Source organism: Carcharhinus amblyrhynchos, chromosome 13 (genome assembly GCF_965287045.1).
Source record: "Carcharhinus amblyrhynchos chromosome 13, sCarAmb.v2.hapA, whole genome shotgun sequence".
In the NCBI taxonomy this organism is placed as follows: Eukaryota; Metazoa; Chordata; class Chondrichthyes; order Carcharhiniformes; family Carcharhinidae; genus Carcharhinus; species Carcharhinus amblyrhynchos.
The window spans coordinates 59,866,987-59,885,650 of record NC_137336.1 but is presented as its reverse complement, the minus strand read 5'-3'; the positions used below and the strand labels follow the sequence as shown (position 1 = coordinate 59,885,650).

The 18,664-nt window shown below is 43.2% G+C and overlaps 1 protein-coding gene across 1 annotated transcript in view; it reads right to left on the bottom strand.

Annotated features, from left to right (window-relative positions):
* LOC145351942 (slit homolog 3 protein-like) overlaps window positions 1-18,664 on the bottom strand; it is a 623,540-nt gene that overhangs the window by 181,116 nt on the left and 423,760 nt on the right. Inside the window, exons 13-14 of the mRNA XM_080201750.1 lie at window positions 18,359-18,502; window positions 15,450-15,613 (exon numbers count right to left, since the gene is read on the bottom strand). Coding sequence (XP_080057876.1) covers window positions 15,450-15,613; window positions 18,359-18,502 — 308 coding nt within the window. The remainder of the gene's footprint in view (window positions 1-15,449; window positions 15,614-18,358; window positions 18,503-18,664) is intronic.

Here is an 18,664-nt window from a genome sequence, read left to right as displayed (position 1 = left end):
ACAAAATGCTAAAGTCTCCCAACTTGACTATCCAAAATTCTATTTCCTTCAATCTTGAACGGCAGTGGTGACTATCTTAGAAATGGGCCAAAGCCCTCACTGCTGCATTGGGATTGCTTCAGAACAAATAGATGCAGTCAGCCCACACAAGGCAAAAAAGAGAAAAATTGACTCGAAAATGTTCCAATTCTTATTTTACAAAACTTATTTCTACACGACTTATACAGCATTGTTTCGTGTTGTGAGCTCTTTAACCCTCCGCCCCCTTCTCTATGAATACCACATTATGCTTCCTATCAAACCATAGTGACTGTTGCTATGGTGCAGAGCAGTTGGAGATGTTGAGCTTTGTTTGATCTACTTGGGTAACACCAGTGTCCAGAAGCTTTGAGTCACATTTCAGACCTTCCCAATGTTACCCTGGCCTCAGGAAACATCATTAGCAACCCCAGCTTGTGGAAGTGAGACAAGAAAGGGGGTGGGGATGGGGTGGGCGAGGGGGGTGCTTGACATGCTGCAGAAAGATACAAGGCGTACCATGGTGCTTGACGAAACCATGTTTTACTCATAGCTTGGAACCACATGGTTAGATCAAGCACAACAGAACACCTCGCTTAGAATCAGAGCCAGTGTTAGGCAACGCCAAGGAGAGCAGAAAGGCAAGGCAGAAGGAGGCTGGCGAGCACAATCTGGGAGCTCGGCTGGCAGTCAATGATTTATCCATGCAAAAAAACATTATAGTGCCAAATCATCCAATTAGAACAAGCTGTTAACGAGCAACACCAGACAGAAGGACTCCACTGTCGATATAATTCCAGGTAGCGATTACAGATTGGCTGGTTCAGTGACGAAACTCATAACCAGTTAGTAAACAGAGGACCAAGGAACTATCAATATTAATTCTCAGGAACAGAAGATTCAGGGCTGCAGCCACAGTTCCGTGTCTGAATATTTCATGTCATCTTAAATGAATCGATCCTGCTGAGTTGACTCACAAAGTAATTAGTTAAGTCTCTCAGTGCCAAGTACTACGAAGCATCTCCACCCTCCACAACCTCAGCTCACCGCCCCCTCTAGCCCAGTCCATACGAATGAGGAGAACCACTTTGTTGAAAGTCACAGGTTTGTAAATGTGAGGTGTAGCCTCTTTAGAGAAAGCTGGTTTTCAAAATCTGGTACAGAAAAAAAACACTAACTTGCATTTGTATAGCACCTGTAATGTGGCAAAATATTCCAAGGTCTTTCACAGGAACTCGAGCAGACAAAATGATTGACAGAGCCAAAGAAGGAGACATTAAGGCCGGAATTCTCCGATGGCAATCAGTCGAATCTCCATTCATTGCAGTGGGACCAGAGAATCCTAGCTGCAGACAAAGTTAGAGAATCTCGGCCTAGGGCAGCCGAGCAAAAACATGCTCAAATATATTTCACCTCTGTGACCTTCAACAACATTCACTCTTCCAGTTCGTCCATTTGCTTTCTCTCTTCATTGCATAGGCTGTCAGAATCCCAAATCAGTACTCAGCTAAGTTCCCACCAGGTTACTATGGAGTTTAACCGACAGTACAACTTACAGAGCCCAAAGCTGTCGCCCATTTCTAAGGACCCCCGCCTCACGGGTGTCAGTGGCTGATTACAGACACTGTCTCCTGATGCGTTGACATGTTATCCTGTGCGACAACAGCAGGGAGAAGCAACACACACCCTTAATAAAAGATTGACAAACCACAAGCTGTTACAGGTCTCAGGAAAGCTTAACATTTGACACAACAGGATGCAGTTTATCAACAGCGTCATGCCCTCCTGTAATCTTGAAATTAGGAAGACCACCTGCTCTTGCCGAGCGCCAACTAATTTGCGCAAAACGTTTGTGATTTATTGGATTGGATAGAGAGAAATCATAGGCTCGGTGTTTATTTATTGAAACTTTCATGTCACAGGTGATGTGGTAAGAATATTAAGCAGCAGGTAGCAAACCTGTGATGTTTCCCTGCAGACATGTAGCATAGACATAGAATCCTATAGTACAGAAGGAGGCCATTTGGCCTATCGAGCCTGCACCAACCGCACTCCTAGCCAGGCCCTATCCTCATAACCCCACACACTTACCCTAGCGAGTCCCCCTGACACTAGGGGTCAATTTAGCTTGGCCAACCAAACTAACCCTCACATCTTTGGCCTGTGGGAGGAAACCAGAGCACCAGGGGAATTCCACGCAGACAGAAGCAGAAGGTGCAGCCTCTACACAGACAATGACCCAAGCCGGGAATCGAACCCGGTCCCCTGGTGCTGTGGGGCAGTAGTGCTAACCACTGCGCCCCATCTTACACTTATCACAGTCACTACGTGGGTCCAAAAGCGTAATGGCTTAGATTCCCTTCTTCAGGCCTGTCTTCCCTTCAGGGTCGGGTTGCAAACCTTCCAGGATTGCCCAAGAAAGAATGAATTAATCTCCTGGACGCTATTGTGAGCAACTCTAGAGGGAAACATGGGGCATTAAAGCATGATGCAGGTATTTTCATTTTCTTTGAACGCTTTTGTTCATTAGTTATAAGAAAATATTGGAAGGCAGAAAAAAGCCACATGACTGACAGTTGCAAGAAAAAAAGAAATAGGAGCAGGAGTGGACCACAGAGCCCATTGAGTCTATTCCACCATTCAATATGATCATGCCCAATCTTGGGCTTCAACTCCAACGTCCCGTCCACTCCCTATATCCCTTAGTTCTCTGAAAGACAAAAAATCTTTTATCCCAGCCTTAACTTTATTTTAATCCACAACCCTCGGGGTAGAGATTTCCAAATCCATTAACTCAAGTGAAATCATTTCTCCTTATCTCAGTCTTAAATAATTGGTTCCTTATCCTGAGATTGTGCACCTGTGTTTTAGATTTCTCCATATCATCCCTCCCTATCTGTATAATCATCTCCAACCTCACAATCTCCCAAAATATCCTCACTTTATACGTCTGGCCTCGAGTATTCCCAAGTTTAATTGTTCCAGCCGTGCTTTCAGGTGGCAATACAGCCATAGCGTCCCCTCCATAAATATTTGTCCCTTTATTTCTCTGTTACCCTTTAAGATGTTCCTTAACACCTATCACTTTGTCCAAGCTTTTAGCCATCTGTTTAATTTTATCTTGTAATAGTCCTGTAAAGTGTCTTGGGATGTTTTGTTACATTAAAGGTGCTATATAAATGCAAATTGTTCTTGTCATAACATACTCCTTACTATGACACCAACAATCTTACATTGGATCAATAAGTAAGGTGACAAGTGTTAATTGTTCATGCTTTCATTAATAACGTAACCACATAAAGGCTTTTTGTAAAGTTTAGGTTGAGGATTGTATTATAGGGAATAAATTCAATGTGGCAATTCCAAAAATCCAAAAAGACAGATTACAATAGCCAAATTAGTTATGCATTCATTAGCAATAAACAGTGTCTTAAAACTCTCGCGTGGTCATGCATTCATTGTTGCAATGCTGCGAGTGATGGTGTGTTTGATATAACCCAAAGTTGCCACATTACAGAGAGAGGAACAACCGTGCAATTAGACTGTGTCAAAATACCCTTGGAGGTTTTATAAATGGATTGTTGTTTTTAAACACAAAATGCAGGAGTACAATCTGTTCAGGAGCAATGCTTTGGGGACTATTTAATTAGGCAAATGTTGAAAATTAATGCTGCAAAACAGCTGGGATGATCATGTGATCAGAGGCTGGACAGTCGCCATTGGAAACAATTTTATCAAAAATTCCAAACTAAACTACTGCGCCCTGTCTCCATCTGTTTGTATTTCCATCACTATCTGTATTTACAAGTACTACCTGGAAGATCTTGCGAATGCAGAAGACATTTGGCAAACTGTTAAAATCAACAAAATATGAAAGGGTTAATTTTTCAAGAGGAATTTGGATTCAAATACAGGTGCAAATAAAATGTAACCCCCCCCCCCCCATTTGAGTGGTACAGTTGTTAAGACGCACAAGGTTCTCTCCAGAGGGGTTCAGTGCTCTTCCATATCTTCAGTTCCTGTCATGGTGGAGTTTAAGCTGGAGATAGCATCCAAGTCTTGTAATGATGGAGTCCTACTCAGGATCAGAGCTTTGGCAGGTTAAATTGTAGAATACTGAGCTTTCGTTTGGAGGGGCCACTCTAGTTTGACAGCATGAGTTGTAAAGTGCTGGACTCCCATTCAAAGAGGCCCACTTGAATTGCAGTTAGATTTCTGGACTTCCCTTCAGATGGGCCTGAATTCAAATTTTAGCCTTGACTTACATTTCAATTCAACTGCTCTCCATGGACAGGTTTCACCAATGTTCACTCCGGCTGTTATAACCGAAACATATTGTATAAATGAAAATCCCGGAAATCTGTGGCCATGGGCCACCAAACATTAGCTATTTACTATGCTTTTCCGAAGTGACAGGAAAAATGGCGCCTTGTCTGAAAACACATTACCCATAAACTTGCATTTTTTGTTGTGTATAAAAAGGACAGCTGTGGAGTACCCAAATTGGGCCAAAGTTAAATATTGAATCATAAACTCCACATGGAGCAGTTTCAGTCACTATGGCTTTACAATTCATTCCACCAAAGAGAACAATCCCAGCTCCTCTGGTGTCTCCGGAAGCTGAAATCCCTCATCCATGCTATCATTTAAATAAATCAACTCTGCCTCTTCTCGAAGTTCTTGATGTCCTTCCAAATATGTGATGCTTAGAATTAGACACAATATTCCAGCTGAGGCCCAACCAATGAATTATAATAATTTCAAAATACAACTTCCTCGCTTTGCATTCTACACCTCATGACATTACTTAAAGGTACGATGTTAAAGTTTAAGTTTAAAGTTTATTTTTGTGTCGCAAATAGGCTTATATTAACACTGCAATGATGCCTCTGTGAAAATCCCCAAGTCACCACACTCCGGCGCCTGTTCAGGTGCACTGAGGGAGAATTTAGCATGACCAATGCACCTAACCAGCGTGTCTTTCAGACTGAGAGAGGATATCGAAGCACTCAGAGGAAATCCACGCAGACCTGGGGAGAACATGCAAACTCCGCACAGACAATGACCCAAGCCGGGAATCGAACCCAGGTCCCTGGTGCTGTGAGGCAGCAGTGCTAATCACTGGGAATTGTTTTGCAATTTCTTTATACCTCCGCTCTGCGAATGACTACTGGAACAAGGCACAGAGCAAAGGAATTCTCTCAGGATTACGGATCTCGATGCAGTGGCATCTTAGTAAACTCTCATCTATTGTGGCGCTTTGGTGGTTAATTCTTCCTCTAAAAGGGGGTTAACAAATTAAATTCATGCAGTGCCTTTAATGTAAAATAAATGGTTCAAGGTTTTCGGAGACATGAACAAATGGATACATCCAAAGCTAGAGAGGTCAAGAAGGATGAAAAACAGCTTGGCCAATCAGGTGAGTTTTAAAAAGGGTCTTAAAGGAGGGAAGTGGAGAGACTAAGGGGTTAAAGAATATTATAGGAAATGGTATCTATTTGGTTGAACACAGCTATCAAACGTGAAGCAAGGGGATCAGTGAAGGCACTGCAGGCCAGAACCAGCAAAACAGCATGTTTAGGGGAGCATTGGAAAACCAGAGGATGTTTCAGAGGTTGGAGTGACAGGTTCTGGAGGGAATAAAGGCAATACTGCAAAATCGACAAAGAACATACCAATGCACAAACCCAACTTCGTAACAGCTCAGTGGGTAAATCTGCAGTGAATGCTACCGAACCCTAAAGATCTAGGGGAATCCCTACTCTCTATTCGCTGGAACAATGTCATTTGGTGACGTCAAATGTTTCTGTGCTAGAAAATGGGAAATTTTCTGCCCTCAGTTATTGTCCAGCACGTCACCACACTTCTCACATGTGCCTTGTCAATGATGGACAGATTATGATGAATCAGGAGGTGAGTTACTTGCCACAGAAATCCCAGCCTCCGGCCTGCTCTTGTAGCCACACGATTTATACAGCTCGTCCAGTTCAGTTTCTGGTTAATGGTAACCCCCAGGGTGTTGCGAGTGGGGTTTTAGAAACGGTTATACCATTGAATGTCAAGTAGGCACAACTGTCACATCACCAATATCTATCTCTGTTAAAACAGAACATTAGCCCAGATCTTCCAGGAAGTGACAATCATTATCAGATTGCCACTCCACCTGGACTGTTCCAGCCTCAAAGCTGGTCCACATTTCTTGCCGGGTTATCTGAGCCCAGATTCTCCAGAAAGCCAAAGCATAGCATTCAACAAAGAGCTCCATTGCAGCACTCTAGCATCTAGGAAGACAGCACATGCTCCCTGTAAAGATACCAGCTGTCATCTGGAAAGTGCATGTTCATGAATGAATGTTAGTGAGTCATAGAGGTTTACAGCATGGAAATAGGCCCAACTTGTCCTTGCCATCCTTTTCTAAGCTAGTTCTGATTGGCCACATTTGGCCCATATCCCTCTATAACCATCTAACCCATGGAGCTGTCTAAATGCTTTTTAAAAAACAAAATTGTACCTGCCTCTACTCCTACCTCTGATAGCTTGTTCCAGACACTCACCACCCTTTGCGCAAAAAAATTGCCCGTCTGGACACTTTTTTATCTCTCCCCTCTCACCTTAAACCTATGTTTAGACTCCCAAACCTTTGAGAAAAGGTGTTGACTATCGAGCTGATCTATGCCCCTCATTATTTTATAGACCGCTATAAGATCACCCCTAAGCCTTCTATGTTCCAGGGAAAAATGTTCCAATCTATCTAGCCTCTCCTTATAACTCAAACCATCAAGTCCCAGTAGCATCCTAGTAAATCTTTTCTGCACTCTTTCTAGTTTTATAATACCCTTTCTATAATAGGATGACCCGGACTGTACACAGTATTCCAAGTGCAGCCTTGCTAATGTCTTGTGTCAAGTGAATGGACAAATGAGTAGGATGGGTTGGTGACTGAGGTAAGTGGTTAAACTGGTGAGGTGATAGCTGGACTGCAGGTATTCGGGTCAGGCTGGGTTGAAAGGTAGTAAGGTCTGATTGGAATATAGTTGGGTCAGACTGGGCGAGTAGTTTGAGGGGTTAAAAGGAGCATCAAGGGGATGGAAGAGGTCCAAGTGAGTAACTGGAGGGGTGGGGTGGGGCGGGGGGAAGCAGGAACGGGTCAATTGTGTAATTACCCAGGAGAACTATCATTTTCTGTCTAACATTTCCTGGGTAACTGTCCAGGTAAGCACTATCTGAAGACTGTAACTCAGAATAGGAGAAATTTATGGAGGGTTTGGCGAGCAGGGAAATTGCCCATCAGAAGTTCAGAGGTCAGCACAGTTGGACCTCCACGGGTTCCCAACGCACATCTTAGGTCATACAGCAGTCTCTGACAATCTGATCACCAGTAGATCATGGCCAATGGGGAATGCCTGTTCACTGGGAGCAACCCCTGTGCTTTATACTTACCTTTAGTGATTGATATTGTTTTGTTAATGGTAATTAGCAATGTTTTTGTTCATGCCCCCCACAAAAATCTACTTAGCATTCTGCCTGCACTCCTAATGAGTGGAAACTTATTTCATGCCCAAAATATTCAAAATGAACTGCAAACCATTAAGAGAATGTTCTTGGAAATAATGCAGCCTATCTAGCTGCTACAGAATGTGTGAATGCACAGAAACCATTTGGCTCAGACTAAAATCCAATTTGTTAATATAAAAGAGCAAGATTATACAGATGCAAAAATAAATTGTCAGATCAAAAAATAATAATGCATTTCTTAACTTCCAGCATTACTGTAGATCTCTTTCTTACAAACATAAATAGCAAATTTCCTTCGAGTTACATTTTTAAAAAGCATTAATTCAGGCAGCCGCTTATACCTGCGATGAAACTAAATGAGCTGAATTGAATTAGGGAAATCTTGCCATATTTATCCCAAGACACTGGCAACCTCTGACTAGAGAGCAGTTAATCAAGGTGCATTTGAAACATGAATTTCAAGATATCAGACTCAAGTAATTTTCCCACCTTCATGACAAAGTGAAACTGAGAGAGTCATACAAGCAGAATCTCATTACAGATAATGGCTTGGTCATTTCCAACCAGGCAGAAGGCATTATAAAAGCTTCTTAGCATATTTGTACCTAATCTTCCAGAGACATGGAATAACTGCAAATGCAGGAAACTGGAAGTTGACAGTCTAGTGATCCCCAGCATCTATTACTTCTAGCTGGGTGGAATTGGCCACTTCCGACACTTTCTAAGCAAAGTAAGAAGTCTCACAACACCAGTTAAAGTCCAACAGGTTTATTTGGTAGCAAAAGCCACTAGCTTTCAGAGCGCTGCCCCTTCGTCACGTGAATGGGAGTTCTAATCAAAAACAGGGCGTATAAAGACACAAACTCAATTTACAGAATAATGATTGGAATGCAATTCTTTACAGGTAATCAAGTCATAAAGCTACAGACAATGTGAGTGGAGAGAGCATTAAGCACAGGTTAAAGAGATATGTATTGTCTCCAGACAGGACAGTTAGTGAGATTTTGCAAGCCCAGGCAAGTTGTGGGGGTTACAGATAGTGTGAGATGAACCCAAGATCCCAGTTAAGGCCGTCCTCATGTGTGCGGAACTTGGCTATCGGTCTCTGCTCAGCGACTCTGTGCTGTCGTCTGTCATGAAGGCCGCCTTGGAGAACACTTACAAGATCAGAGGCCAAATGCCTGTGACCGCTGAAGTGTTCCCCAATAGGAAGGGAACACTCTTGCCTGGTGATTGTCGAGCAGTGTTCATTCATCAGTTGTTGTACCGTCTGCATGGTCTCCCCAGTGAAAAATGCCTCGGGACATCCTTGCCTGCAGCCTATCAGGTAGATAACGTTGGCCGAGTTGCAACAGTATGTACTGTGTACCTGGCGGATGGTGTTCTCACGTGAGATGATGGCATCCGTGTCGATGATCTGGCACATCTTGTAGAGGTTGCTGTGGCAGGGTTGTGTGGTGTCATGGTCACTGTTCTCCTGAAGGCTGGGTAGTTTGCTGTGGACAATGGTCTGTTTGAGGTTGTGTGGGGGTGTGGGGATGGCCTTGGCGAGATGTTCACCTTCATCAATGATATGTTGAAAGTTCCGGAGAAGACGTCGTAGCTTCTTCGCTCCGGGAAAGTACTGGATGACGAAGGGTATTCTTCCCACTGTGTCCCGTGTTTGTCTTCTGAGGGAGTTGGTGCAGTTTTTCGCTGTGGCACATCAGAGCTGTCGATCGACGAGTCTAGCGCCATATCCTGTTCTTACAAGGGCAACTTTCAGCGTCTGGAGGGGTCTGTTGCGATCCTCCTCATCTGAGCAGATCCTGTGTATACGGAGGGCTTGTCCGTAGGGAATGGCTTCTTTAATGTGTTTAGGGTGGAAACTGGAGAAGTGAGCATTGTGAGGTTATTCGTTGGCTTGCGGTACAGTGAGGTGCTGAGGTGACCGTCCTTGGCCGAGATGCCTGTGTCCAAGAATGCAGCCAATTCCGGAGAGTAGTCCACGCTGAGTCTGATGGTGGGAATGGATCTTAATGATGTCATCATATAGTTGTTTCACTGATTGTTCACCAAAGGAAGTCCAAAGGAAAAAAATATCATCGATATATCTAGCGTATAGCATCGGTTGAAGGTCCTGTGTGGTGAAGAAGTCTTGTCCCAACCTGTGCATGAAGATGTTGGCAATATCGAGGTGCAAATTTAGTCCCCACGGCTGTTCCGTTTGTCTGGATGAAGAACTAGCTGTTGAAGGTGAAGACATTGTGGTCCAGGATGAAGTGGATGAGTTGTAAAATTGCATCTGGGAACTGGCAGCTGTCGGTGTTGAGCACTGAGGCAGTTGCAGCAGTGTCATCATTGTGGGGATGCTGAGACATCCATTGTGACAAGGAGTGCCCGTGGTTCAACTGCTCCATGTGTGCTGAGTTTCTGTAGGAAGTCTGCAGTGTCGCGCCAAAAGCTGGGGGTTCTTTGTGCAATGGGTTTCAGGATGCCCTCAGCATTGCCGGAGAGGTTCTCGCATAGGGACCCATTGTCCGATACGGTGGAGAGTACATGGGATGAGGGCATGGAGGGTGCTCTGAAGGTCCAGGTCAAAGGTCTTGATCAGAGTGTTGAGTTGATGGATGTGTTCTTTGGTTGGATCTGTGGGTAAATGTCTGTAGTGTTCCCCGTTGTTCAGTTGTCAGTACACTTCTTTTCAGTAATCAGTTCTGTTCAGTATGACGACGGCCTCTCCTTTGTCTGCTGGTTTGATGAGAATGCTGCGGTTGGTCCTGAGAGTGCGGATGGCATTGCGTTGTGCTTGGGTGACATTCAGGGCTGTCTTCTGAGTACAGCTGATGAATTTGGTGTTGGCGCACCTCCTGATGGCTTGGGCATACCTGTCAAGTCGAGGGCAGCGGTCTTCCAGAGGAGTCTAATTGGACTCTTTCCTCTTCAGTTGCTGCACTGCGGATCTCTCTGTTGGCTGTTCCAGTTCATTGGCTGTCTCATTGTGTTTGCCGTTGCCCTCTTGGAGTTTGTGGAAGAACTCCCGCAGCCTCATTCACCTGATGAATTCCTCTGTGTCTGCTGTGAGACTGATAGAGTCTATTTTGGTGGTGAGGCAAAAATTGAGCCCTCGGCTGAGAACTTCAATTTCATCTGGTTGAAGTGTGTAGTGCAACAAGTTGACAATGGATTTCCCTGCAATGGTACTGTTTTCTACTGTGGTACCAGGAGAGGCTTGGTTGCTGCTGGTGGTGATGCCGAGTTTCTCAAGTTTCCTGTTCTTGGTGTGAATGTAGGTGATGTAGTTCCTTTGCAAGACTGTTCTCTTCTTGTTGGGGAACTCTTCAGCGGTCATGGGCATTCGGCCTCAGATCTTCGGGTAAGCATTCTCCAAGGCGGCCTTCACGACACACGACAGTGCAGAGCGCTAGCCAAGTTCCGCACACATGAGGATGGCCTCAACCGGATCTTGGGTTCATCTCACACTATCTGTAACCCCCATGACTTGCCTAGACTTGCAAAATCTCACTAACTGTCCTGTCTGGAGACAATACACATCTCTTTAACTTGTACTTAATACTCTCTCCACTCACAATGTCTATACCTTTAAGATTTGATTAGCTATAAAGAATCACATTCCAATCATTATTCTGTAAATTGAGTTTGTAACTTTATATGCCCTGTTTGTGATTAGAATTCCCACTCACCTGACGAAGGGGCATCCAGCACTCCGAAAGCTAGTGGCTTTTGCTACTAAATAAACCTGTTGGACTTTAACCTGGTGTTGTGAGACTTCTTACTGTGTTTACCCCAGTCCAACATTGGCATCTCCACATCATGTCTTTCTAAGCAATACAGCGTTTGGTCCTAAATGATCATATGCTTCTAATAGAAAACTATAAACTAAGCCATTAATGTTTCAATAAGGGATCTATAATTTGATGAGCTGTAGGTTAAAGGGCTGCTGGAATAATGCAGTGAGTTCATAACCAGGATTGAATTCCTGATGAAATTTGACTCTGCTATGGTTTTAGAATAAGTGGTGTGTATTCAGCCAAACAAAAACTGCTACAGAAAGCGACACCACCATAATAGAGACAGTTGGGTAATAAGTTGCCAAGATTGATGCTGTTATTGATATGACATAACGACTGTATTCTGTATTCAATGTAAATATCTGGGACTCATCTTGTCAGAAGTTAGTTACTGCCAGACAGAAATCAAGCTGGAACAGCAATAGTAAATAATGTATTCTACAAACATAAATAATTCAACAGCAGAAAAATAAATAGAGACCTTAGGAAGAGAATTACCAGGGCTGTGATTTGGAGTGGCTTCTTATAAGAGGCTAGAATGTGGACCATGGGAAAAGTGGTCATCAAAAGGTTGAAGAGTTGTGAACTGTGTTTCTGGAGAAGGATGAAGTGGGTCAGTTGGAGTGAATTCAAGAACAATGAAGAAGTTCACAGGAAGGTAGAGGAGGAAAGGTTGTTGATGGGTATCACAAGGAAAAGTTAACAAGGCTGGATTGGTCATCTAAGGCAGGTAGGCAACCTAGGCGATTGAGTGGGCTGCATAACTAATCCTCCTTCATTTCAATGGGTTGCAAGATTGAAATCAGGTTTGTTCACTAACCATGACTCCCATGCATATTAGTAAATGCATTTAATACACAGCGGTGGCACAGCAGCACAGTGGTTAGCACTGCTACTTCACAGTACCAGGAACCTAGTTTCAATTCCATCTTGGGTCACTGTCTGTGGGGAGTCTGCACATTCTCCACATGTCTGCATGGGATCCTCCGGGTGTCCAGTTTCTTCCCACAGTCCGAAAAATATGCTGGTCATGTGGATTGGCCATGCTAAATTCTCCCTGTGTACCCAAACAGGCGTTGGAGTGTGGCAACTAGGGGATTTTCACAGTAACTTCATTGCAGTGTTAATGTAAGCTCACTTGTGACTAATAAATAAACTTTACTTTTCACTATTACATAACAAGTTATAGAAAATGCTTTATTATTCATATGTAGAACTGTCATCAACTTCAAATGGTACAAAATAAACACTTGCACTTGGATTGAGTGCAGAGGGAGCGTACCGTTCAATGTTGTGTACACCTCACTTTATATGTCCTTGCTTTATGTGCATATCACTTTTTCACACCAGTAGGAAAAAACGCTATGTGGATGCAATCCTGTGCATAAGCAACAGTCAATAAACAAAAAAAAAAGTCTTGTGAGCTGCACACAGAACCCTGATGGGCGGCAAGTTGCCCCTATGGGACACAGATTGCCCACCGCTAGTCTAGGGCATGAGAGCTTGCTGAAGGAGGTGATTGAAGGAAAATTTAAGGGAAGTAGACCGAGAGGGAGAAAGAGAATGATGGTGGCCAACTTGAAATTGAACAAGGTAGAGTCCAATGAGCAACTGAAGGGGAAAAGTCAAGATCGAGAGGCATGGAGAAACAAGCAAAATATCCACCCTGAGACAGATCACAAACACCACGCCCTGCACTCAGTGCATTGACCTGAAAAGTGAACCGTGATTTAATATGGTTACATTTGGCCATGTATGAACTCTGTTTGCTGAAGTTTGTACAGATCTTTTTAAATAGACTCTGTGAAATGAATTAGTTTATATTGCCACAAACTTTTCCAATGCAAAATTACCTGCTTACTATAAATTATGTTCCCAACTAATTTGCAGATAAATTGACAATATTGGAAACTCATTAGTTAAAAGCCCTTTCAGTTAATGATTTACATGAAAAAAATAGCTTTTTCCACATAAAGATAAAATATGGATAGTTATAGTTACTGTGAATTTGAAGATCATTGTTATAGTCGATGTAGAGCTTAAATTTGCAAATCCAGACTGCACTTCTTGTGGCGAATTTATCATATTCTAGTTCTGGAACTAAACTCTCTGCAAATTTCATAGCGACGCTCTAAAATGCAGCCCAGCAGCCAGATAGGGATATTAACCCGCCTGGTCTGTTTAGTGACTCACCACATCAAGGGGAGACGTAAAAAAATGTTTTCAACTTTCAAATAGGCCACCTTTTCTGTGAAGGTCCACCCTAGGGTTACAGCCATCTAAATATCTAAACTTTGACACAAACTTTAGATATTTTATGAATTAACTCAGTGGAGATGGTGGGAAACGAATGGATTGTCGCACTACAGCTTTCTGCTTTGGGTTGAGTTGGTTATACGATTGGAAATCTGTCTTGTTTCCAATCATTAACATATTCTGACTCAGCATGCTGTGAAAAATTAAAAACACCTCTTTTTACTTTGCAGAAGGTTGGCCTGTTCCTTTGCTTCGCAAGAAATACACTTCTTGACTGATGTGTGAATGTCAGTTCAAAGGGAGTTGTCTCGCCTCGGAAGAAACAGATTGCTGAATGAGTGTCAAAGCTGGTCAGCTGCCCACCGAGGGAAGAGGCTTTATCGTTCTCTGTAAAAGGGTTGCTTTCTTTCACAGATATAAATATCACACCAGGTAAACGAGTCAGGCTTCTGGACCCTTCTAATTGGCAGCATTGTGCAATTGGATAAGTTACCTCTGTGTTATCTGCTGCTCTTGGCTTAGCTTAGACTTCAAAAAAACCTGGAGTATAACTGATGCTCAGTTGATCAGGCCAGGGACTAGCCCTGTGCACTGGGGGTGAGTTGATGCCTGTGATTATGGTTTGCCCAGGCTAGGATAGAGTAAGGGATCAGTGTAGCCAATGAGGTTATACTGAGGCTTTATCTGATGCAATTTTTCAAAGCCATCTTGGCCTTTTAGCTAAGATGAAGTGTGAGATCAAGCCCGGGAGGGGGTGCAATGCCTCAACCTGTCAGCTTGGATCTTGTTTGATTGAGCCCAAGATGGGATGCAGTGTCGCGTCTTGTCAGCTTGGATCTGGTTTGTCCCTTAAAGTGGGGACCATGATCGGACTTGATTTGAATTGGCTTTTGAATTAAAGTACTGAAACGTACGCAAACAAAAACCAAGCTTTCCTCAATGAATCTCAGTTGATGCATTTCCTACATTGCAACAGTGACTACACGTTAGAAATACTGCATTCGCCATAAAACACTCTTGCTTTTCATGAAGTAACGCCAGGCATATGAAAGTCAGTCTTTCTCTGTTGGTCGTAAACATGATGAGACTGGGAGCATGCTCCCACTAATTCTTTCTTTAATTGGCTGAACCTATTGGAAACATTTATCCTAACTCAGAGCATTATTGTTGATTTATGAAGGTTTCAAGACATTTTACTGTTTTGTAACAGATTCTCCCATACTTATGTGAAGGACAATGGGATTTATCTGTCTGCTGCTGTCTGACTTCTGCTTCAGCTGATTTCATTTGCTGGTCAGTACATTCAGAAATACACTGTTCGCTACTTGACCAATAGCTAAAAGCGATCAAAAAAAGATTCAACAAGAGATTTTATTTTAATCATCATTCTTTGAAGCAGTTTTATTTAGCAAAAGGGTCCTGATCATAAAAGTGACAAAGCAGCGATGCCACTTTAAGATTTGGATGTTGCAATAAAACAGTTAACCTCACTCGTCAGTGTCTGCCCATCTGCCTATCTTTCTCTAATGTAATAATGTTTTCTAGATCTAATTTGTGAAGATGCTCCTGTTTCCTAATTGCTGCTGTCCCAGACATTAAAATTTAATTTGACAGCCGCAGTAATTCTCTTTCTTTTTTTACTAAGTATGCATTTCAAACACACAAAATAGGTACCCTCAGCGAAAACAAAAATACACCATGGGAAAGAGGGATTTGCCAAAGATCACCAGAACTTACCTTTCAGATGGAGTGGATCAGCATTCTGCATTGACCTCTGACCCACCGAGCAGATTTGACCTCTGACGAACCAGCCCCCATTTTAACCGGGCTGACTTTGTTATGTGGCTAACTTCACGAATCGGGGTTTACCTGAGCAACGGAACTTCTTTGCCTTGATCTGATTGATGCGTTTGTTGGCCAGTCGGCGTGGGTTGGTGCAGCGAGCACCGCTGGTTTCGATCGGGTTGTTATGGAGATAGTCGGCCAGCCACCTCAGATGGCAGTCACACACAAAAGGATTCTGGGCCAAGTGGCTGAGTTTAAACAGATGACATTTTGTAAGAGGGAGGAACAAAAAATGTTAAAACCAAAAAAGATATCTCAAAGCTTTTTCATTTGTTTTTTCAATCCAAACCAGGTCAAAGTATGTCCTTTTAAAAGGGGTCTAACTATTGCAAATTGCCATCTAATGTGCGGGTAGAATTTAATATTTCCCTACCCAGCAGGTTTGTAGGCCTTTGTTGTCTTTTTAGCATCAGGTGCAATTCTGGCCCCCCCACCCCCTCCATCCTGTTAACAAGTTTGGCCATTACAAGTGATTCCTCCTCCACCAGCACTCAATAACCCCTCGCCCACTGCTCAAACCCCCTCCCCAGGCTTTACCTCCCCTCCCTGAGAACCCCAGAGTCTGGAGATTGATGGCAGCCCAGGCCTGTCCACTACAACTTAGGGTGCTGCTGGGACGAGAGCTATTAGCCAATCAGATTGACTAGCAGCTTTCTGAGGCAGGACTTGCTCCCAACTGAGGGGTGGAAGTCTCACCACCACCCAGTTAATGCCCCTTGGCTGCGGGCAGGCTGTATCAGTGGCAATATAAGAACATAAGAACATAAGAAATAGGAGCAGGAGTAGGCCATCAAGCCCTTCGAGCCTGCCCCGCCATTCAATAAGATCATGGCTGATCTGTCGTGGCTCAGTTCCACATTCTCGCCCTCTCCCCATAACCCTTAATCCCCTCTCTTATCAAAAACCCATCAACCCGCGTCTTAAAAATATTTAGCGAGGTAACCTCCACCACTTCAACGGGCAGAGAATTCCAGATATCTTCACTCCTGGCTCCTCAGGTGACAGGAAAAGAAATCTGCCATCCGCAAAATCCTGGTTGGTGTCGTGATTTCTTCCATCTTTTGTTTCAAGTTTTTAAACAGCGCAAGGAGCTGGCTAAACATCAGTAGCTGTAACTCAGGATGCTGCTTGGGAGGTCTAATTTGAGCTTGACTGTGTGTTCATCAGCAGAGACACATCAATAATCAATAATACAGTATCCTGTCAAGGTGCTGTTATCAAACCTGACTAAGGCCATGATTTTGTGCCGTCTTTTGCAAATGGCAATATGCATGCAAAATAGCGTGAGACTGTCAAAATGAGAATCTTGCCAGCGAGATCTTGTTTTCCGATTCTACCTGCCACTTGCCAGTAGCTTAACCAGGCTCCCGCAATGAGGCTTGACCACTCCTGTAAAAAGCTGTCAGGGTTTGGTCAATTGAAAATTTTAAAACTGAGGCTGACAAGTTTTTTTTTTGTCAGGCTTAAGGGTATTCAGAGTTACAGAACCAAAAAAGTTAAATGGAGTAAACATCCAGATCAACTATTATCTAAATTAATGGCAGAACCAGTTCAAGGAGCTGAATGGCCCACTGCTGTTTCTCGAAGAATCTTGGGAGGCAGGTGTTTTCATTAACTGCTAAGTGAGGGTAGGGTCAGGACTGAACACAGTGAATGTGATTCACAGAGATTGTTACCAGGAAGTTAGTTTGCAGTTGGCAGGCAAACCAAGCAGAACATCGAGGGTCTACTAAATTCTTAAACTGCAGAATTTCACCGCACTGATGTTTACATTATATCTACCTTGTGAGATACAAATTCAGTATGCCTTAATGCCCACAGCTCAAGAATGACACTTTGTCAGAAATTTTAATGACTCTGTGTCCCAAACTTGCAAATGAAAAGTAATAACTGGTAAGAAGATTGACTGCTGAGAAAATTCACAAGTGTGTGTGTTTCAAACAATACTCAGTACTATACCACATGATGACTTTCAGTGAACCACTCACAGAGCTCAGGTTACTAATAAAAATGATTCCAGCTTTACTTCCTTGGTTCCTCTGAAACCTTCAATTGGATTGCTGATTGCTGTCTGGTTATTTATCCAGGGGTATGCATTAACCCTTTGACTGCAGAATTATATTACAACAATGTTTTCTTGAGCGGGTGAAAGGTAATTTTAAATAACCGCAAGTATTGCTAGCTTTACATTTATTTTCTCAATTTTCACATAATTGGGTGTCGTGCCCCACTAACACACTACTGTCCCATTTCCCCCACCCCTTGCCACCATGCTCACCTCAAACCAGCTGCTAAGCGCTACACGAGGTTAGGCCAACGTAAATTTCCTGCCCACTCCTCTACTGGCTTCTGAGCAGCAACTCCTTCCCCAAACGGTCATGGTCAAGGATGGGATATGAGTTCAGGAGGTTAATTTGCAGTTGCAAAGCCACATGACAGGGCTCCGTGGTGCTACCCTTTGGAGCTGATGTATTCTCTGGCTTCCCACTGTAGAACAATGGAGATCTACAGCCTGCTAAAACTGCCAGTCATCAGTTCCAAGTGGAAACGTTTCATTTGATGACACGCACAAAACATATCACACCACCCATTTTCTTTAGCTGCTCCAATGCCCAAATCAAATGCAGAATTAAAATATTCTATCATAGGGTATATCCCAGCTAGGCAACCCATTATTTAACAATTGGGCATCCTATACATCTACCAGTTGCCCATCCCACTATTCTCAGATTGGATCTCCTTGATAAACCCATCAGTCTCTTTTGTACAAGCTTAATTGTTCTGTATTGGTTCTCATCCATAATGCCTTGGCACTTACTGACTTTCTTCTATAACCACACTCCTCCTTATTACTTAGTTGTTCAGAATTGATCTCCTTCTTTAACATAATCTAAGAAATAGTCATGGAGTTACCAGTAAAACAGAACACATACAGCGTTTGAATGGAACGCAGCGGCGCAAACAGCCCCTTAGCGATGGTCTGGAGCTTGTTGTCATACAATGAAAGGAGATTGAGGTTGTGCAAGTCCTGGAAGGTGTTCACACGCAAACAGTTAATCTTGTTGGCATTTAGAAGTCTGTAGAGTGAGGAGAGAAAGGGCCCATAATTAGATTCTGTTCACTTCAGTATGGTGTTAATCATACCTGCATAGACGCTAATCTGTACCAGTAGCAGATCAATGCTGTACTATATGGTTATCAGATCCGTTCACTCAAAACACATGTATAAAGATTAACGT